The sequence below is a fragment of the Neovison vison genome, chromosome 2 (assembly GCF_020171115.1).
Source record: "Neovison vison isolate M4711 chromosome 2, ASM_NN_V1, whole genome shotgun sequence".
Taxonomy (NCBI): domain Eukaryota; kingdom Metazoa; phylum Chordata; class Mammalia; order Carnivora; family Mustelidae; genus Neogale; species Neogale vison.
The window spans coordinates 34,413,839-34,435,149 of record NC_058092.1 but is presented as its reverse complement, the minus strand read 5'-3'; the positions used below and the strand labels follow the sequence as shown (position 1 = coordinate 34,435,149).

At 56.6% G+C, this 21,311-nt stretch overlaps 3 protein-coding genes across 6 annotated transcripts; all 3 read right to left on the bottom strand.

Moving 5' to 3' along the window:
* Nucleotides 1-755: 755 nt before the first annotated feature.
* On the bottom strand, nucleotides 756-10,397 carry B4GALT2 (beta-1,4-galactosyltransferase 2). 3 transcript variants are annotated; one of them, XM_044238052.1, is made up of 7 exons: nucleotides 10,265-10,397; nucleotides 8,245-8,600; nucleotides 7,798-8,033; nucleotides 4,728-4,918; nucleotides 4,451-4,573; nucleotides 4,234-4,338; nucleotides 756-1,637 (listed from the first exon to the last, which is right to left on the bottom strand). In XM_044238052.1, the coding sequence occupies exons 2-7, from the start codon at nucleotides 8,546-8,548 to the stop codon at nucleotides 1,487-1,489; spliced, it is 1,110 nt and encodes a 369-aa protein (XP_044093987.1). In that variant the 5' UTR covers nucleotides 8,549-8,600; nucleotides 10,265-10,397; the 3' UTR covers nucleotides 756-1,486. The 3 variants fall into 3 exon arrangements, with proteins under 3 accessions (XP_044093987.1, XP_044093985.1, XP_044093988.1); XM_044238050.1 differs by lacking the exon at nucleotides 10,265-10,397 and adding an exon at nucleotides 9,675-9,876; XM_044238053.1 differs by lacking the exons at nucleotides 4,234-4,338; nucleotides 10,265-10,397 and adding an exon at nucleotides 9,675-9,881.
* Nucleotides 10,398-11,436: 1,039 nt separating this feature from the next.
* On the bottom strand, nucleotides 11,437-14,723 carry ATP6V0B (ATPase H+ transporting V0 subunit b). The gene is made up of 8 exons (XM_044238049.1): nucleotides 14,545-14,723; nucleotides 13,771-13,819; nucleotides 13,459-13,542; nucleotides 13,247-13,324; nucleotides 12,973-13,042; nucleotides 12,812-12,863; nucleotides 12,403-12,593; nucleotides 11,437-11,744 (listed from the first exon to the last, which is right to left on the bottom strand). Exons 1-8 carry the CDS (start codon nucleotides 14,609-14,611, stop codon nucleotides 11,718-11,720), a joined length of 618 nt encoding a protein of 205 aa, XP_044093984.1. The 5' UTR covers nucleotides 14,612-14,723; the 3' UTR covers nucleotides 11,437-11,717.
* A 1,941-nt stretch (nucleotides 14,724-16,664) lies between these two features.
* On the bottom strand, nucleotides 16,665-20,145 carry DPH2 (diphthamide biosynthesis 2). Of its 2 annotated transcripts, XM_044238047.1 has the most exons (6): nucleotides 19,786-20,145; nucleotides 19,459-19,571; nucleotides 18,951-19,174; nucleotides 18,068-18,751; nucleotides 17,811-17,987; nucleotides 16,665-17,729 (listed from the first exon to the last, which is right to left on the bottom strand). In XM_044238047.1, the coding sequence occupies exons 1-6, from the start codon at nucleotides 19,930-19,932 to the stop codon at nucleotides 17,605-17,607; spliced, it is 1,470 nt and encodes a 489-aa protein (XP_044093982.1). In that variant the 5' UTR covers nucleotides 19,933-20,145; the 3' UTR covers nucleotides 16,665-17,604. The 2 variants fall into 2 exon arrangements, with proteins under 2 accessions (XP_044093982.1, XP_044093983.1); XM_044238048.1 differs by lacking the exons at nucleotides 18,951-19,174; nucleotides 19,786-20,145 and having other exon boundaries at nucleotides 19,459-19,537.
* Between the last annotated feature and the right edge of the window lie 1,166 nt (nucleotides 20,146-21,311).

The following is a 21,311-nucleotide window of genomic DNA, read 5'->3' as shown; positions in this document are numbered from 1 at the left end:
TCGCACCCGCGGGAGAGCAGGTGGCCCGGCCGCGTTACCTGGAGAAGGCCAGTCCTCAAGGGTGGGCCCCGCCCCCTCGCGCCCCGCCCCCTCCTCGCCTCACGGGCCCCGCCCCCAGCCCGTCTTTCTCCCCGGCCTGCCCAAGCCCCACCCTTGTCCTGCCGCCAGTCTCAGCGACTGAATTACCCGGTCCGGAGCCGCCGGTCTCTGGCGCTGTCCCTTCTGCCCCGCTTCTGGCTGACTCTCGGGGGCCACGGTTCCCTGTCACGGCCCCCAGGAGCCGGGAAGTGGGAACCGGGGCTCTAGCCCCGCCCTTCCGCGCGGCCGTCACCCGGGAAACCGCGCCGCTACCCAGGCTCCGCCCCTAGCCATTCCAAGTGGGGTGGGCGGTGCCGGCTAGCCGGGAGTCCGACCGGCCGTCAAGGTAGGCGGTCTGGGAGTACGAACCATCCAGGGTCCTGACGCCAAGCCCTCTGGGCTCGTCTCGCGGCAGCTTTCGGCTTCGGGGCACGTGGGAAGAACCGAGAAATCGGAGCCCACTGGGACCGTTATTACTTCATTGCCTCTCCTGGCCGGGAGGCAGCGGTAGGGTAAACCTTTCTTCCTAGAGTCGGCGAAGTCTCGCGAGCGACTGGGGCCTGGGGAACCCGGACAGCCAGGGCCAGACAGACGGGTTAGGCCAGGTGCCCTCCCACAAGACACACGCGGTCTGGAATCTGGGCCCAGATTCGCTAACCCCAAGCAGACAAAGGGGCTGCTCCATTCACGTTTTTTACTAAAGCACCCACACAAGTTTCTGTGCAATGTACAAACAACGAGCCGGCCCTGGGGCTACTGCCTTCTCTCTGAGACAGGGAGGCGGGAACCAGACTGACTGATCTAAGCCCCACCCGCCCCCCATGCAAAAGCCCTACCTCAAGATCCCAGGCAGCGCCACAGCACCCCCTCTGGTCCCCTCCTGGGGTTGCTCCTCAGCAGGGGGCGCACCAGAGTTTGCCCCTACAATGTTGAACGAAAAAGGTTTCCCCTCCCCTGGGAGCATGGGGGATCCCCAGGTCTGAGAATTCCCCCTGGAAGCTACACTGACCCCTAGTTGTACCTCCCACTCTTCCAGGCCCTCGGGGACTCAAGGGGGGAGAAACTGAGGCACAGAGAGGTGGAGTGACCTAGCCCAGGCCACTCGGTGAGGCAGTGCAGGGGCTGGCCCGACCCTGACAGTGAGGGAGGGCTGGGCTGGGGAGGGAGGGGCAGGAAGAAGGGTTGACCCCAGAGAGGGCCACACTGGAGGGGCTTGCCCAGGTTGGAAGTCCCCCAAAGTAGGTTCTGAAACTTCCAGGTGCAGCTGGGGGAGCCTATGGAAGACCCTCCGAAAACAGAGCCCACAGTCTCAGTCCTGGGGGGTCCCACAGAGTAGCCGCCAGCCAGGCTATCGAGGTCAGTCCTCTGGCAGGCAATCCTTGGCACTGGGAGCCTTTGTCCGTTAGTATCAGCCCCGGGGGGGCCATGACGGGGGCCGCCCAATGTCCACTGTGATATTGGTGAAGAGTGGTTGCCGAGACACCTCCAAGACCTGGTACCGCACTGACCCGATGCCATCCCGCTTCATGGTCAGCTTCGTGTTTTGAATCTTCGTAAACCTAGATAGGACAGAAGTGGGTCCAGATCAGGGCTACCCAATAAAATCAATATGGGATCTCTGGGGCTAAGAATCAAGCCACCCTGGCTTCTTCCAGGGATGGCTCAGTTCTCACCAAACCATCTGCCCATCACCTGCTTGGAGCCCTTTTGCTCTGGCATCTGCTTTCAAAACAGAGATCTTATCCCCTTGAGTCCAGAATTGTGACACCCTCACAAATCTCTCTCTGATCTCAGCCTTTTCTCCTAAGCCTTAGACCCAGACACAGGCATCCAACAAGCACCTCAAATGCAAGGGGTCCTGTGTCAGTCATCATTTGTACTCCCCAGCCCCTCTTCTCTTTGCTACCTTCTCTCTGTCCCTTACCACTTACTCACTGAGCAGTCCCCAAGTACCAGGCTCTGCTCTTAAGTACCAGGGACACAGTCAGGAACAGGACAGTAAGTCCTTCCTCTAATGGCACGTCTGTTCCCCTAGGGGAGACAGGTAACAGACAAGGAGCACATCAGAGTGCTAAGGGGGAAACAGGGCAGAGAGACCAAGATGGCTGCCCTGGGAGGCGTAAGCACATGACACCAAAGCTGACAGCAGGGGGAAGGGTATTCCAGGCAGAGGTAAGCACATGCTGACCCTAAACTGGAAATGAGAATTTGCACAGCCAGTGGTTCGAGTTTAATGGGCCAAGGGCGTAAGAACAGCTTGGAGGCTGGAGCGTGTAGGGATGGGGCTCTGGAAGTCAGAGGATGCAGGTTTTTTTATTCTAGGAGTGAGAAGACAGGGATTTTTAGCCCAGTGGGAGGCCAGTGGGGAGGGCCAGAGGACAGGAACAATAGAAGGACGAGGGGGAAACAGGGAAACTAGTGAGAAGCGACTGCAGGAGTCCAGACAAGAGGACAGAGGCAGTGCTGGGGCAGAGGGGGTGAAGGGAAAAGCAGATGGGCTCAGAGATGTTTGGGGAGTGGCACCTACTGACGGTTTAGACACACAGGGTGAGCGAAAGAAGAATCCAGGGAAACTAGATTTGAGGCAAAAGCCACTAGGTGGATGGAATTATTCCTTTCTTTAAGCCAGAAATGCCTCGCTGTCTTGCCACTTCCTCACCCAAGGCGGACATCACTAATTCATGAGGACACGGTGACCCGAAACAGGACCAAGGCTCCTGGCATGTGCTTTGAGAGCTCCCCTCCCACCTTCACTGCAACTGTTTTGATCCTCCTGCTCCTTCTGAGCTCAGCTCATATCCCTCTCCAGAGCTACCCCAGCACCTAGCACTCTCCCTCAGATGCCCTGCAGCCCCTCTCCTCCCGTCCCTGTCCACCCTGCTTTTCATTGAACTGCTTTTCCATCAGCTCCCTGGATGCCCAGTGCTTCATGCTCCTGCCAGAGGCCAGCCCACCACTGGTGCTGTAGCCTATCTCCCCACTCTTCCACCTGGCTTCAGAGCAGAACACCCCTACTGTTCTATCTGGGCGTGTGGCAGCCTCACACCCAGCACACCCCTAGGCCCCGTGATTCCTCCAAGCTTCCTTCCTGGCCCACCAGCAGCTCTGCCAGCCCTTCTTCACCTTCTTCAAACTCAAAGGGTGATCTTTCAAAGCCGAATCTGATCCTGATCCTTCCCTGCTTAAAGCCCTCCCATGACTCCCCATCGCCCCTGGCACAAAAGTGAAACTCCCAACCTGGGATCCAAGACCCCAGACACCCAGCACTGACCCCACAGCACATCCCAGCCCTCAGCGACTGTAATACCAGAGTCCCAGACTCTTAACTTATACCACGCACGTTCACATTTCTAGACTCCTGCAAATACCATTCTTTTTCTCCAAACTGGCCTCCTCCACTAACCCGGTGAATATAGCCCTGTGCCCAAGGCAGGCGTGTGACAAACACCTGTTGAATGCATGATCTTTCAAACCCTGGCTTACCATCACCTCCTCCTGGAGAGCCTCCCACCATCACTCCCTCTTCTGCAGGGACAGCACCTTGCCCTGATCACCGGGGCCATAGCTGCCTGTCTCCCTCACCAGAGTGAACTTCCTGCAGGCTGTCCAGCAGGGACTGGCTCCAGACTCCCCCTGCCCACTCCCCCACGTTAGAGCAGTGCCAGGAAGCCCTTGTCTACACTGCACGTGCCCTCAGGTGCCTCTCCCAGCTGGCACCAGCACCTAATGTCGCTACGTCCTTAGGGATGGAACGGCCTGCTCCCGTCTCAGAGGGATCAGCACTGTCTGTCCGTGCCCTGCCCCATGTTGCTTGGGCCACCTTTGTTGGGTCCCCAGGCCCAGGAGCTGTGCCTGGTGCCCGCTACCTCTTGTCTGCTCTGGCATAAGGGAGGTCTGTGAGGACACCAACAGGAATGTAATCTACTCAGGGAAGATCTGAACCCTGCCTTTACATTGTTGTGACCTCTAGGAATTAGGCCAGGGATGACAGAAGTCTGGGGTGAGGATGAGCTAGGGGTTGGGGAACAGGGATCAGGGGCATGGGAGTCCTCTCCAGAAGTCAAGGGGTCAGAGGCCTTGGGAATCACGTCTGGGCATCAGTGGCACTGGGAAGTCCCTTCCAGGAAGTAAGGGATTAGGGGCACTTGGGGTCACCTCTGCGGGTTGGGCTCGTTATGCTTGTCCCGGTCGTGCTTGATCATGCGGTAGCGGCCTATGCGGATGTCTGGGCGCGAGATCTTCATCCCAGTCAGGGAGATCCTGGGGATGGGGACAGACGGGCTGGAGCAGGCACCAGGAAGGGCAAGGAGCCTCGCCCGGTCTGCGCTGCACCTGCTGCACCCAGTCTACTCCCCGCCCCGCCCAGACTCACCGGTTGAAGATGTCGTCATCCTCGCCACCCCAGCCCCAGTACTCGTTGGGGAAGCCGTTGATTCTCAGAAACTGGGCTTTACTCAGGCCTGACACACCTCCGAAGTAGCCGGCATAGGGCAGCCTGCGGCACGGAAGGGCAGGTGTCAGCCGTGGGCCTGAGGGGATTCCAGGGGGAAGGCCGGAGATGGGGTGAGGGGCTGGGAGCAAGGGGGCGCTGGGTGCAGTACCGACCGTCAGGGCAGGAGTCTGGGTCCGGCTGAGAAGGGAGCCCTCACCGGAAACCGAACTTGTCCATGGCAATGGCAAAGTGGCGGGGCTGGTCACCACAGCGGTACAGGTTGCGGTCATCCATGGGGACCAGGTCCACGTCACTGAAGATGAAGCAGTCATAGGTGGCATCCTCTTTCAGTGCCTCCAGGAAGCCTACGTTGAGCAGCTTGGCCCGGTTGAAGGTGTCCTCGCCATGCTGGGGTTGGTGCAGGGGACAGGTCAGCTCTGGGCCTGTGACTGGCAGGCACCGGCCACTTTACCATTGGCCAGAACGCTCCCCAAAGGGCTCCTACTTTCCTGCCTCCCCCTGACCCCACTCTGAATGGCTCCCCTAAGTCGTGCCTTCCAAGACATTCCAGGACTTGGCTCCAGGCTCCCCTCCAGCCATTGCCCTCAGATCCCAAGGCCCAGCTGCGATACGTTCCTCAGCAGCCCTGGAATACTCCAGGCTCTTGACTGCCTCGAGACCTTGCTGTTAGCTCTGGAATGCTCTCCTCTGACAGTCAAGCTGATGTGTGGACAGGCATCCCTGATCACACCTCCCTAACTCTGCATCATCGTTCGTTCTATCCTGTGAGCTTCACTGAGTGTCCGGTTACACTGTGACCTAGAGCTCTCGTTCTTTTCATTCTTTCACCCCTTCATCCCAGCATGCCCTGTAGCCCTGTCTTGGGTGCCAGGCATCTTCCCTGCGCCGGTGGGAGCCTTCAAGGAGAGCAGCCCGGAGCCCACTGCATCCCTGCTGAGCACACTCACAAGAGAAGATGAACAGTGAATGCCCCAAATGACCAGCGTTGAAGACAAAGAAACCATAGGGACTGAGCCATCCGGCCCCTTTGACTCGTCTGGATCCACATCCAAACCCCCAGGCAGCCACTGAGACTGGGAGAGGACCTGGCAAGATTCCCCAGTCGCCCCCCTACAAAACGCCAAGACAGGTGTACAGGCAGTCATGGCCCAGAGCGCCGGGGGTCCCCTGAGCAACGGGGCTGCAGGGCCAGGCCTCTTTGAGGCTGGGTTCCTGGCCATGCTTGCCCACGCTCCCAATTCCAGCCAGAACAAGGAAGAGCCCATGGAAGGAGCTGACTGCTGAGACCCTATGCCATCCTACCATCTCTAGGCTGGAGCTGGGCATGGCCTGGAGAGGGGTCTTTAGGCAGGCCCCTTGAGAGCGAGAGGAGGAATCATGGCCCCTCTTTCCCACCAGCCAGCCTGAGCCCCACAGGGTGGGAGCGGCTCGCCCTGCTTGCTCTCTCTCCTGGCCCTGCACCTTCCCTCCCACCAGCCCTTGCAGCAATTGTGCATTTTCTCCTGGCTCATCGGCTCTCCTTTCTGACCTTTCTCACCAGCCAGGAACCCTGAGTTTCTCCCACGCGGCTCATAAACATGTCCAATTTTACCCCATCTCAAAAAGAAACCTCTCCAGCCACCACCCTACCTTTGCCTCCCCTTCTCGTTAGAGTGGTTTTTTTGTTTTTTTTTTTTTTTAAAGAGTTGCCTCCAATTGGCTATTTCCATTTTGTCAAATCTGATTCCTTCTTCAACCCACTGCAATCTGCTTCCGCCCCCACCATGCCCCTGAAATGGTTCTCGCTGGGCCCACCTTGTTGCTAAATCCACTGGACGCTGCTTAGTCCATATCCTTCCTCCCCCAGCAGTGCTCACGTAGCTGCCATGCTTCCTTCTGGACACTTACTCCTGGGCTTCTGGGACACCACACTCTCCTGGGACTCCTCAAACCTCTCTGCCCAACCTTCCAGTCTGCGGTGCTGTCCCTTTCTCCACCCATCCTTTACATGCTGGCTTTCCTCTCTCATGCCCTGAGCTCCCCAGGCAGGATGGATGTTGTTGGGTTTAGGGACCATCTGCAAGCTGGTGGCTCCCAGATCCCTCTCTGCACCTCAGACCTCACTGCTGGGAGGACTCATTGGTCCAACTGCCAGCTGAACATTCCTTTCGTACTTCACGCGGGCACTCAGACTCATCCCATGCAAAAAAAGAATTCAGGGTCAGGCTCTCCCTGAGACCTGGCCCAGCGCCTCTGTTCCATCTCACTCACAGGCGCAGCTAACCATACAGCAAATGGCCAAGAAGAACCCTCCAGGTGTCCTGGTGTCTCCCTTTCCTTACTCTCTACGGTGTCACATCTCTCCCTTCACGGCCACCACTGCTGCTGACCCATACACAGGTGCACTGTCTCTTTGCTGAATGTCATACCCCTTCTCAACTGGTCACCCTGCCACCAGCCTCCCCCTCCGTCCCATTCCCCACATGCAACCAGAGCGATCTTCCCAGGAAGCAAGTGTACATGCTACTCCTCACTTAATCCAGTGGTTGCACGCCACCTTTAGGCTGGAAGTCAACTGCTTCGCTTGCCTCTGGAGACCTATCTGGATTTGGCCTGTGCCAGCAATTCCAGGCTCATCTTTGCTACCCACCCTACATGATGGACCCCACACCTCCGCCAGTGGTTCCCGAAGACATGAGACCAGCTCTCTGGGTGGGACCTGGGGCCTCCAGCCCGTCTGCAGACTGATCCCTACTCATCCCTCAAGACCCATCTCAACCACCACTTCACCCCAGGGCTACTGTTCAAGGCCCCTCTGTGCCCCCACAGCCCCCTGCTCCAACTCATCCCACATGGTCGTCTTGGAGTCTATGGGGATCCAAGTCCAAGTATGGGAGTCCCAAGTACGGGAAGGGGGAACTATATCAGATCCTCCCCGGGTCCCAGCAGCCAGGCCTCACCAGGCCCAGGGCAGGGCTTGGACTCTGAGCTGAGTTCCCGGGGCCTCTGCTGTGGCCGTGGCCCTCTCACAGACTTCATCCCTCTTTCAGGCTCTAACCCACCCCTCTGCAAGGGCTTCTCCATAGCCCCTCACAGCCAGCTGACCCTAGGTATCTACACAGGGCCCGCCAAGGGTAGACCATGGGGCTCATCTGCGCTGAGGCTACACACACGGCCATCAGCATGTGTGCCAATGCTCGCGTGCACACTCACGCACTGAGAGGCATACGGGTCTCCCCAGCCGCAGGTGCTCACGGTGCCCAGCCCCGGGGCCCCAGGCAGCACACCTGGTTGATGACATAGACGCCATAGCGCAGCCGCTGTCGCCTCAGGATGGGGTGTAGGTAGTGGAGCCAGTAGCGCAGGTGGTGCTCCCGGTGCCGAAAGGGGATGATGACTGCCACCGTCTGGGCTGGCATGCAGTCGGGGGGCGCGTAGCGGCCGCCCAGGAGCACGCCCGGGTTCTCCCTCTGCACCCGCTCCAGTGGCATGGGCGAGGTGAACTCAATCAGCAGTCGGCCCACTGCAGGCGGGACGGCGGCAGGAATCAGCTGGCCATCAGAGGCCAGGGACACCGGCCCTCTCACTCAGCCCCAGGGGGAGGCCAGGGAAGCCCCGGAATGGCCCTCTTGCAACAGACCCGGACCCCCTGTTCCCCCATGGGTCACTCCCTGAACCAAACCACACCAGTCTTCTGCCCACCCCTAGAGGCCGGCCCTACCCTGCAGGCTCACCAAGGCCCGGCGGTGACTCAGGACAGGGAGGCAGGACAGGAGCTGTGGGGCCGGGCCGGGCGCTGGGAGCCTCGGGGAGCCCCGAGCTGGGGGCAGTGGCGTTGGGCCGAGAGAAGTTGGTGCTGCTGCTGGCAGCTGGGTGGAGGGCCCGGGCAGGGCCGCGGGCACTGAAGCGGCTGAAGAAGGCCAGGTGCTGGGCGTAGACGTCAAAGTAGAGGATGACGGCCACAAGAAAGTGCAGCAGGCAGAGGAGGAGCACGGCCTTGCACACGCGCTCCAGCGTCCCCCCCAGCAGTCTGCTCATCCCGCAGACGGCCGCCGGCCCGCCCAGTGGGCCCGGGCATCCGGCTGCCGGCCTGAGCAGGGGGAAGAGAGAAACAGACTCAGCGGGTCAGGGCCAGATGAGCCAGGCTACCCAGCCCCCGCCCCTGCCTGCTGCTCACCCTCACAGACCCGCATCCTTACACGTATTACCTGCTCACATCCTGTGACACTCGCAGACTCCCATTCACACGGACACAGTCCCTGGCAACTCACTGCTCACACAGCCTCACACACCTGAGTACTAACCCACAGACACACACGTTCCTCATTCTCGCTGCCACACATACACAGAAACACAACCTCATGCTCCCACACTCAGGTGCACGCCCGTATTGCGTGACTGGACACACAGCCCTGTGTGTCCTCAGAAACATGAACACATGACCTCTGATCACAGTGGTTCATAACTCCCAATGAAAACACATTTACTTGCAGACCCACCTGTGTACCTGTGCCCCAGAGAACAGACACCCCCAGAGGCCAGCATCCTCAACCCAGAACTCCTGGTCTGGGGAGGCGCAACCATTTACTGAGTACCTAGCATCCAGGAACCCTTGGTACTCGTGACTTCAGTTAGTCCTCCCAGGACCATGGTGGGCAGTGGTGTGGTTGGACAGATACCAGTGACAAGTAGGCCAGGCCAACTAGGACCAGGCTGGGAAGTGGCCCTCAGCATCCAGGAGGCCCAAATATGAACAAGATGTTTATGGGATCCCTGCCCTCCGGAGTGGGAGCTCAATATATAAGGTGGGGCATATGATACCCCTCCTTTAAGACCTCAAGGATTGGGATGAACTTTCTGGAGTCTGCCCAGCACTTGCTGGTTCTGATTCCGGGAAGAAGGAACGCCTAGGCCCTGGAGACCCATTCAGTACCAGCATGCCAGGGAAGGGTCTTGGGCCATGGCTCCAGCTGGGGTTCCAACAGAGCAGCACTTCTGGGGGCTGGGTCTCACTCAGAGATACATAGCACCACACAACCACAGCCACCGTGGGTCCCAGCTAAAGTCACCTGCACTCACACACACTGAGAACTACATGGAGTCACAGACACACCCCAGTGACAGTAACAGTATCAGTAACAGTAACGCAGAGTCACACACTCACAAACAAAGCCGCTGCTCCTCGACGTACACAGCCATGCATGCAGGTTCCCGGGCAGCTCGGACGCCCAGCCCCACGTGCAAACATTCCCACCCCTCCCTCCGGGGCAGGGGTTCTGGGTCAGGCTGGCCGCCAGGCTGCGAGATGCCTTAGGGCGGGGCTGAAAGGCAGACCGGCCTGAACACGTGGCTCCCCGGGGCGGGGGAGGCAGTGAGGACCCGGTGGGTGTGAAGTCGGGGGGGGGGGGGGGCGTGGATTGGGAGAGTGGATGTGGGGCGGGGGCCGAGGCCGGGGGAAACGTGAGTGGAGCGTCTCCCCGCGCCACGAGGCCAGGGCGAGCGAGGACAATAAGGGAGGCTGGCAGGGGGCGGGCAAGAGGAGCCCGGGGCGGGGGATGGGGAGGGGAGGGGAGTGAAGAGCCGAGGGGGAGGGATGGGGGAGGGATGGGGAAACGCCAGGCCGGGGTCTGGCCGCCGGCGCCTCTCACCGGCTCCTGGGCGGGGATCGCGGGGCCGCGCTCGGGGCGCTCCTCGCGGGGCTGGGTCTGGAATGTCGGGGCCCTGGGCTGGGGACCGCGCGCGCACCCCTCTCACCCGGCGCTCGGGGCTCAGCAGGGGGCACCGCTCCAGCTCGGGCTGGGTTCCCGGCTCCCGTGGCTGCGGACGGCTCCGTCCCCCATGGCCCGGCCCCGCCGCCTCCCGCCGCCCGGTCAGCGGCCCCCGCGGCCCCCGGGCCGCCTCCTGCCGCCGCCGCGGGCCATGGAGCCGAGCCGCCCCGGGGGGCAGGGCGGGGCCGGGCGGCCGGGCAGACCCACGGACCGGCGGACCGATGGACCACAGCGCCGCCGCCTCCCTCCCGCGCTACGGCGCCTCGGAGGGGCAGGCCCGGCCGGCGCGCCCGCGCGCGCGCCCTCGCGGCCCCCGCCTCCAGCGCGCCCGCACCCGCCGCGCGCCTCTGCCGTCCGCCCCTGCCGGCGGCCAAGCGCGGCGGAGCGAGGGGATAGAGGTGGCAAGGGACCAGAGAGGGTCGGAAGAAATCGGTAAGGCTCATCCCAGAGGTTGGATTTGGGGTCCAGACCGGGGAGGGTGTGGTGTGGGCTGGAGCGCGAACTCCGCCAAAAGGGGGCCTGGAAGTTAGGCGACTCTAGCAGGGAGGTTAGGAATTTGTCCTCTCATTGATGGGAACAGCATTATAGGTCTGCCAGCGGTCGCGGGGTAGGGGTGGGGGTGGTTGCTGGTTGGGCAGGACACTTAAAGACGTGAGAAGTGTGTGGCAGGGGCTTCTAGGATGACAGGATGTTGGTACAAGATTGCACAGAAGAGGGAGGAGCTGGGGCCCTGGGAACAAGGGCTCAAATTAGTTACTGGCAGGGGATGGCACTGGGATATGCAGAGGCAAACGAATGGGCTCCAAGCCCCACAGGGATAGACAGTGAGGGATGCCTGAGGGTAGAGCCAGATAGATGTGGCCCATATGGGCTTAGCACAGAACCTTGAAGACATGGGACTGGCAGGATAGCCCCCTCCTCTACACAAACACCTGGGTCCATTCATCCCCAGCGTCCCTTGCTCCTTTCAATAAAAATACTCAAGGCTAGAGTCCTCAGGCCAGCACCCTTCCTCTCCACCCAGGAACCAGCTCTGTCCAAAGCAGAGACTGTGTATGAGACAGGTGCCAAGAAGCTGGCATAATGTTGAGGCCTATAGGTCGGTTTACCCTCTCTCCATGAAAAGAATGTAACAAAGGAGGGCAAAAGAAGCAGCACTGACCCAGACAAAAACCACGTTTATTTCACAAACACCAGGAAGATGGGTTGGGGGAAGAGGCGGGACACAGGTGCACAGCTGCACATGGTCATCAGTGATCCACTCCCCACACTGAGGCTCCAGCCAGGTAGTGCCTCCAAGTTGATGGGCAGCGAGAAGCCAAGTGCAGGGAGGGCCCTGAACACCAAGCCCCGTGAAAGGCCAAGGGTGACAGCTCCAGCTGTCCTGGGAAAACCACAAATAAATAAGAGTGGGACACAGCCCCACCCAAACAGATAATCTAGTCACCCATCTTCACTCTGGAGGTCTGCAAAAGAAGAACAAGGAGAAATCAGGCAGTGACAGAGGAATAAGTAAGACAGTAATAACAAAATGACGTAAGGTCAGCTCTAGCAAACCCATGGTGGGATGGACAGACCACAACAGATGGATGATGGGACCAAGACGGACATGCTGTGACAAACACCAATGAACAGCGACAGTCAACCACAGAGTTAGGCTGTGGGACAGAGAGAGGAGAGGCACATGAACAAGACCCATTATCAAGAGTCAACCCAGCTAAACATTCACATTCAGACCTGATCCTCAGCCACATGTACACATGTTAGAAAAGAGGCACACAATTCAGACATACTGTTCTACTCACAGAATAGATACACACAGGCCTTGAGACCCAAAGTCAAACACACCAAGACTGACAGACAAGGTCCCAATCCAGGCTAGACTACAAATAAAGACCAAAAAATAATACAACAGAAAGCCCCAATGAAAGACCTATAGACACAAAGCAGTAGGGAAATACACATTACACTAGTCAATGATACCACGCTGGAAAGCTTCAAAGGGGAAAACCGAAAAATGGGAATTAAGTGGCGGGAACTGCTCAGGAGTTCTATGGTTATAGATGGAAAGAGAGTGAAGCTCGGTTGGGGACAAGGACACAGGCTCCCCAGGGGATTCATCACCTGAAGGATTGCAACAATGACGCCAAAGAGGCCAATGGCACTGCCAAAGATCTCCACAATGAGAATCTTCACAAAGAGGCTGGGGTTCTGTGCATCAGCCAGGGCAGCTCCACTGCCTACGATGCCCACGCAGACTCCACAGAAGAGGTTAGAGAGGCCCACTGTGAGGCCAGCTCCAAACATGGAGTAGCCTGAGGGGATGGAAGGAAGAGTACTGAGGCCAAGCCACGCACAAAGGGAGAGGAAGACAAGGCCACAACATGGACTCATGGGGCTAGTCACCACTCCCAACTCTGCAAAGCAGGCCAAACAAATGGAGTGAATGTTGAAATGATGGGTCTAAGCTGGGGCAGAGAAGTGGGGAAGCAGACATAAAGCCCCAGCTTTTTTCCCTCACATATCCACCTACCTGCATGGTAGTTTCGATGCCCAATGGCCTGAGGGTCAGTGGCACTGAAAGGCTGCAGGAAGAAGAGAAGTAATCAGAAGCCACTCTCCCTCTTCCAGTATCATTAATCACTGTATAGAACACACTGGAATAGATTCCAACCCCACCATGATTCTCCATACCTCAGCCATGTTGCTGATCACAATTGCCATGATGATGCCATAAATGGCCACAGCCTCACAGAAGATGATGCTGGTAGTGGTGGGCATGGGGGTGGAGAGGAGAAAAAGATGAGAAAGAAACAAATCTTCCTCCCCCAGAGAGTCCCCAGACACCATTTCCCCTACTGATTTCCCACCCCAGCAGGAGGCTGGTCAGAAGCAGCATATCAGGTCAAACAAACAGGGAGCTCCCAATGCAGATGGTCTGGCAACCCTCCAAAGGTCCTACATTTACCTGACCAGATTCTTGGTCTTGATCCTGGGAGCCTTCACCCCTCCTCCAATGATAGAAGAGCCAGTAATATAGATGCCCCTGGTGGAAAGATGAAAAAAAAAAAACGATTAGCAGAGCCCAAGCTTGTCACTGCCCCCAAGATGACTAAGGACCCACTGACACCACCTGCTATGACTCACCTCTCTCCCCAGTCCCACCACCCCAACACTCACCATGCTGCCCCAACCACAGACAGGGAGATAGCTAGACCAATGCCCAAGTTTGACCACATGAAGGGGGAAGTTTCAGTCAGGAACCTGGTGTGGAAACAGGGAGGAAAGCAGTTTCAGCCTTGGAGAAGTGAGCACAAAATCCATATCCCAACCCTCCAAGCCCACCAATCCTGAACGCTGAGATAAAATACATCTTATGTCCTAAAGGTCCATGTCCCATGCACCTGGGGATGGGGTGGAGTAGGGGCTTAGATCAGTGAAGGAAAGCTGCAAAGAAGCGCCTAGGGGAATCCTCTCCCTGCAGTCTCTTACCATGCCACATCAAAGCGGAAACCCAAGTCAAAAATGGTGTAGCAAATTCCTGCAGGAGTGAGGAAAAAAGGATTAGAGGCGGTTCTCTAGAGAGAAACTTCTCAATTTAGACAAGAAGTCGCTGCCCAGCTGTAACGTCCCCAAAGGTCCGCCTACAGGTAAGTCCAGGGAGACTTGTCAGGCTGGCCTCCATGTGAAAGCACGGCTATCTATTCAGACTCCTCGGCTCAGGCCTCCATTTTCTGCCACTCCCTCACTAACCTACCGTCTCCCAGTGACACCACCTCCCAGACCAAGACCCTCCACGGCCATCTACCAGTACGTCTGAATACCCTGGAGAAAGGGAGAGCGCACCGGATCCCACCAGCCGGATCTGAGCCGCTGTTTACCCAACAAGCTGTGGGTGGGGGTGGAGGGCAAAACGACCCGGAAAAGAGGAACTGGAACGGCCGGCTCATGACCTAAGCAGGCCCCTCTGGAGCAAGCGAGGGATCGCCAACAGTGAGATGGGGGAGGGGCGGTAGTGACAGAGAAGTACTGAGCGGCTCCCGCGGCCCCCACCTCCCCTCGTCCGCGCCCCTCCTCAAGGGGCTAGAGATCCGGGTCTCCTCTGTCAGGGTCAAAAGCCCCAACAGCCTTGAGGCAAGTCCTGGGGCCCCAGACACAGACCCCACGCTGGGGCCCAGCATTCCCGGGACCCCACTTCTCCCGCTGGTCTCCAGCCCCGCCAGCGGGGCCCGAATGCTGGCCCCGCCCGCCAGGGCCCGGCCTCACCCACGACCAGCATGCAGGCCCAAAAGGCCACGAAGACCCCGGAGTAGAGCAGCGCTAGCCCCGTCATGGCGGCAACGACGGCGGGGCTCGGGTCTGTGGGGCCACAGCTAAACCCGCGTCCCTGCGTCCACCGTGCGCCCCGCAGTCTGTCCGCCCGCCCCGCAGCGTCACCTGACTCACCCACGTGACGCGCGGGCACCACGTGACCCACGCCCAACCCTGCGCCACTATACGTCCAGAACTTTGGCGACGCCAAAGCGCTGAGAATTGTGGTTGTTGTAGTCCCTCGCTTCAGAAAGAAAGCCAGCTGTTCTCAGTACCTCGACCTCTAGCGGGTCACTTTCACCTCTCTCCAAAACGCTCTTCCTCAGCCCCTATAGTCAGCTCCACTTGGGCTCACCGGCCCCGCTTTACACCAGAGCCTCCTCGCAGGCCTCCTCAGCTTGGACTCCAAGCCAGTGCTGATTCCATGGGCCTCCTCCCTTGCTGTGCTCCCCAGTTCAGCGAGGGTGTCTTGCTAACTTTGCTTATGCTCTTCTTTCTGCCTGAAGCACGCTTCTTCATGTTCATCTCGTTGCCCAGCTAACATCTATTGGTCCCCAGAAAACTCTCTTCCAGGAAGCCTTCCCTAACCCAGAGGCAGGGCAATGTGCCTGTTCTGGGCTCCGCTGCTATCATGGTGATTCCTATGAAACTTGTCACTCTTCAGTTTAAAATGCCATTTCAGGGGTGCCTGGGTGGCTTACTCAGTTAAGCATCCGCCTTCGACTCAGGTCATAATCCTGGGGTCCTGGGATAGAGCCCTGCATCCGGCTCCCTGCTCAGCAGGAGAGCCTGCTACTCCATCTCCCTCTGCTTGTGCTTTCTCTCTCAAACAAATAAAATATTTAATAAAATGCCATTTCACTCAGAATAAAAGCCACAGTCCTAGTAATGGCCTACTACTAGGCCTCTCCTGGTGCAGCTTCCCATGCCCCTTACCTGATCTCATCTAATATTCCCCCATTAACTGCACTGGCCTCCTTGCTATTCTTTGAACATACCAGCCATACCCCCACTACATCATCCTTGCATTTGTTCCCTCTGCGTCTACTTATCCATTTGGCTCACTCCATAACTTCCTTTCAGTCTTTGCTTACCTTCTTCAAAAGGCCTTCCCTAATCATCTCATTTAATACTGCAACCTATGGGCGCCTGGGTGGCTCAGTGGGTTAAGCTGCTGCCTTCGGCTCAGGTCATGATCTCAGGGTCCTGGGATCGAGTCCCGCATCGGGCTCTCTGCTCAGCAGGGAGCCTGCTTCCTCCTCTCTCTCTCTCTCTCCCTGCCTCTCTGCCGACTTGTGATCTCTGTCAAATAAATAAAATCTTTTTTAAAAAAATACTGCAATCCACTATTCCTTTTGCTTCTTCCCAGCTTTGAAGTTCTCCATAGTACCTATCACCATTTCCCATACTAAGTATTTCGTCCATCTCTCTTCCTCCACCCCCCATGAGAATGTAAGTACCATGAAAGGGTTTCTGTTGAGCTTACTGTATTTCCAGTGCCTGGCACACAGTGGGTGCTCCATATGTATTTGTAAAATACACAACTGGTGCCCATTTTGTCCGCTGCCACAGTCAGTTTACAGATCTGCCTCTACCAGTAGACTGGGCACTCCCTGAGAGGAGGGACCACATCTCTGTTTACCTGCTTCTTCAACACCTTGGACAGTGCCAGTATGCCAAGAGTGTCTGCAAACTTGGTAATGAAGAAATGCCCCATGGGGCGCCTGGGTGACTCAGTTGGTTAAGCGGCTGTCTTCGACTCCGGTCATGATTCCAGGGTCCTGGGATTGTGTCCCACATTGGGCTCCATGCTCAGGAGAGAGCCTGCTTCTCTCTCTCCCTCTGCCTGCCATTCTGCTTAATTGTGCTATCTGTCAAATAAATAAAATCTTAAAAAAAAAAAAAAAAAAGTGCTCCCAGGGCCTTCCCTCCTCACTGAACGTAGTTTCACTGTCTTGTAATTGCTTATTTAACTGCCCCTCTTCCTAACTACACTGTGAGGACAGGAATCCAGTTAAATACAGTTCAGATCTCCACTCAGGACCTATAGTTTGATGAATAAAAAGAAACAGAAGGAGAAAAAGTATCTAGTTTATTCAAGTTTCTGTATCTCATGTGAGAAACAAAATAGGAATCAGTATAGACCAGCATTGTCCAACAGAAGCTTCTGAAATAATGTAAACATCCTATAGCTGCATTGTCCTCTCATGTGGCTAAATGACCACTGAAATGTGACTAGTATGACTGAGAAATGGAGTTTTTATTTTTTATTCTTAAAGTTAACTTTTTTAGTAATCTGATGACCCACCATGTTGAACTCATAATCAAGAGCTGCACACTTTTCCAGCTGAGCCAGCCAGGCACCCTGAGAAATTTTTAATTTTAACTAATTCAAATTCACGTTTAACAGCCATGGGTGTCTAGTGGTTACTTTGTCAGACAACACAGGTCTACACCAGTGGTTCTCAACTAGGGACAGTTTTGCCCCTACAGCAGACACCTGTCAATGTCTGGAGATATTTTTGGTTATCACAACTGGATATGTTGGTGGCATCGAGTTGGGTGGGCAGAAGCCAGAGACGATGCTAAACGTACTATAGTGCACAGAATAGCCCCCCACAGCAAAGAATTATCTGGTCCAAAACGTCAATGGTACCAAAGTTAGGAAAACCTGGTCTAGACTATCTAGGACCTTTGACAAGGGCAAACCCTCAATTGCACATCAGAAACTGGGACTGGCCAGAGGTCCTGGGCTGTTCCCAGGAGGACAGATGGGCTCATAAGACTTCAGGAAAGCCCCAAATCAGTTCCATCAGTCCAACAGGTATTTATCAAGTCACCATATGCTAAGCCTTGTGCCAGGGCCAGGACAGGGACAGAGCAGGATTCCCTTCCTCGGTGAGGGGCTGTCCACCCTTCCCTGAATCCAGGCTCCTTCAAGGATTCTGGCAAAGGAGGCGGATGCAGGTCTTGTAGCAATTCTTAAGTCCATCTGTGTCTCTGGGCCAGATGGTATCAGCTGCTTCCCTCATCCTCGTAGGCGATGGCAATCCCTCGTCTTCCACTCACAGCTCCTGTCACCGGTGTCTGACCCAGACGGGGCTGCAACCCTTGCCAGCTCCGGGAACTAAGGTACAAGGCTGTAGAGAGAGGGGACTGAGGCCAAGTGGGCGGAATCTGGGGAAAGAGTTCAGCTGGGAGCAGAGACTTGGCACACTTACCTGCAGGGCTGCTCTCAGCCAGCTCTAGCTGGGGCCGCAAGGTCAGGGCCAAACACCCAGGATCATCTGATGGCTTCCACACAGGTGGGGGCCGGAGTTCCCCAGTAATGAGGGACACATCTGGGGTGTCCCATAGTTCTGAGTCAGGTGGTGGGAGGGGCACGTGGAAGGGAGAACCTGGGAGGGAGAAAGAGAATCCATACTGGCCCGATTCCTGCCCCACATTTTTCCAGCTCAGGCAGTACCCCAGCACTCACCAGGCAATAAATCCGCATAATGTGTGAGGTGGGGAGCCAGGCCTGCAGGTGGCCAGGCGGGGTTGCAGGCAGCTTCCAGCTCACATGGTGCCAACACAGGCCGGAAGAAGCCACCAGAAGGCTGTGGAGCTAAAGCACCAAGAGGGCAGGCCAACAGCACAAAGACATCCACCTCAGGGAAGTTGGCGAGCTTGGGAGGTGTGGGCCGCCCCAGGGCCAACACATAGCTACGCTTGCCTGCAGCCTGAGCCAGGTTCCGCAAGTGTGCCAGTGCCTCACGGTGTTGGGCCACACCCAGTGTCCCTGCCAACAGCCCTACCACACGGGCATCTTTGGCCCTCTCTACCAGATAGTGTCTACGGGCCTTTAGCCGCCCAGCCCGGACACCTTCATCCTGAGTCTGCCCTGTATCTGGGCAGCAGGTGAAGAAGGGCTGCCCTGGTGCCCAGCCCAAGAGCAGCCGGCTCAGGTCTGGGTCAAGGTCAAGGTCAGCACTGGCTGCAGAGCCCCCCACATAGAAGGCACCATATTCTTCCAGACACCTCCCTGGAGCCAGGGGGAAGCGGCGCCCAAAACGCTCCAGGGGCTCAGGCTCTGGACTACAGGAGCTCACTGGCAATGGAAGAGCTGGGCTGGAGACAAGCAGGTCCAGGTACCGCGGGCGCAGGAGGGTGGCCAAGGCCTCTGGAAGAAGGAGGTGGTGTTAGCGTTGGGGTATGCCACAGGAGGAACCCCATCATCCCCAGGAGAATGAATGTGACCCAAAAGCAAAGACTGGGATCAAGCCCGTATCAAGAGCTCTGTGGAAGTATATTGAAATGTGACTATCAAGGCACAAAGTAGCTGGCCCACCCTTCTTGCATGCCCAAGCAAAAACCCTCACCCAAGGCGTGGGCACAGGCCGGCTCACTTAGCAGCACCACAGGCGCTTTGCAGTCTGGGTTCTGGGCCTCAAAGGCCTTGGCGCAGAGCTCCAAGTGCACAGAACGTTGACCAAGGACGAAGGCCACAGGCAGTGGGCGGGCTGGAGGGCTTAAGCAGGCAGGGCCAAAATGTACAAGGCCCTGAGCTCCAGCTTGTTCAGCACCCAGTACATCCACACAGCAGCTGCAGGGGAGATACCATTTGTGAGAAGAGTTCTCATCAGGAAAACAGCTGCTGCCCTTCACGGGAAATGTGAAGCCTGAAATGTCGCCAGTGAAGTAAACGATATTATAAATGAAGACACTGTCATTCAGGGGAGCAGCTATAAGAGGGAGCATCATCATCAAGAAAAAAGACAAGCCACTGGGGGGAGACACTGTCATAGAAGGGAAACGCCAAGAACCAAGACCCTTTACTTACTCCCCAGCCCCTACCCCTGCCCCCAATCCTCAAGCTCAAATTCATACCTGCCATAGGCCGTGTCGCCCAGAATGAACATCTTCGACCCTGTGGTCCCCTCCAGTCGTGCAGCCACGGCCCCAGCATCTCCCAATAGCTGGTCAGGGAACTGCAAGGCCACCTGTAAGTATAAGCCACAGAGTCAGAACAGCCTCTCCTCCACCCGCTTCAAGGAAAACCGTCCAGGAGTCCCTGCCTAACCTTCAAAGCCCCTCCTCCCAGAGAAGCAACTGCCCCCGTCCACCCCCGCCCAATCCTCACAAAACTATCCCAATATCCCGATCTTCTGGGAGACCCATTCCGAGGTGAGCCACGCCTCCCTAACCTGCCCTCACCCGCTGACACCCAAGGTCACGGACAAATTCAGCGACTCTCTCCAGCTCGTACACGCGGTGCAGGTCCTCTGGAGGAGTGAGCTGCCCCGGGGCGCCCGCCTCTCGCTGCAGCGCTGCCTCAGCGGGGCTGCTGAACGTGGACTCCATGAGGCACCGCTTGGGTGGCGGGAAGCAGCGGGGAACTCCCTCGGTCAACTTCAGGCCCCGCGTCCTTAAAAGCAGCCCTCAATAAGTCAGAGTCATTTAATGAGAGCGGCGAATCTGGGAAGTCGGTGCGTAGCCCTCGGACCACCCTTCCACGCCTCCAAACTCGCGTTTTTCTGCTACACCACTACACGAGGGCATGTGGGGGATTGCTTCCGGGTTTTTAAGGCGGGGCTGGCAGTAGTTTCGCCAATCTTAAACTAGCACTGCTCCCGCCTTCCAATCCTTGCCAGGACGCTCTCAGAGAACCAATGATCTGCTCCAGAGCCCAAGTCAATTGGGAGGCAGAGGAAGGCGCGGAGCCTTGTGGGTATTGTAGTTCCCCTTGTCCTCTTCTCCTGCGGCTGGTTTTCCTGTTCAGACCGCCAATGGCACTAAGAAAAAGTGACTCCACCGGGTGCCTGGCTGGCTCAGTCAGAAGAGCATGTGACTCTTGATCGCAGGGCTGTGAGTTGGAGCCCCACGGGGTACAGATTAAATAAATAAACTTAGAAAAAAAAAAAAAAAAAAAGCAACCCCCTGAAAATACTTGTTTGAGCAGCTCCCATCGTGGTACACTGTTAAGCACTTCATTCCACTACATCATCTAGGAAGTAGCATTGCATAATTTTCAATTCAGGTGCCAAACTGCCTGGGTTTGGATACTGTGCTCTGCCATTGCTACTTATTCAACGTCTCTGTGGCTGTTTCTTCATCCGTAAGTGGGGGTTGTAGCAAGATGATTCCTAATGGGATTGCTGGCTCAAATGAATTTAGATACAAAAGTTTACAAAGTAGTCCTTTGCATATCATATACTGAAAGCATGGCTGTTATCCTCACAGTAGTCTGTTAACCTGGTAAATATTGAGCACTCACTGTTCACTAGGTACTACGTTCTTAAAGTTAACAGTCTTTGGAGTAAAACTTGTCCCAAGAGCACCTGGCTTGCTCAGTAGGCAGAGCGTGGGACTCTTGATCTCAGGGTTGTGAGTTTGGGCCCCATGGTGGTTATACAGATTATTTAAAAAAATAAAATCTTGGAAAACAAAAAGAATTGTTCCATTTTACAGATGAGGACACTGAGGTCCTAGTAAGACATGGCAAGTCAGTGGCACAATCAGTATCAAACCCAGATTTGACTTCAGAAAGTAGGCTTTACCCCCTCATTCTCCTAGCTTATATATGCTACATTTGATCATGGGGGATAGCGAGGAAGACACTTGGATACCATGTAGTAGGAGAAAAGGACTAATAGAAACATTTCTGGGGCACGTGGGTGGCTCAGATGGTTGAGTGTCTGCCTTCAGCTTGGGTTATGATCTCAGGGTCCTGGGATCGAGTC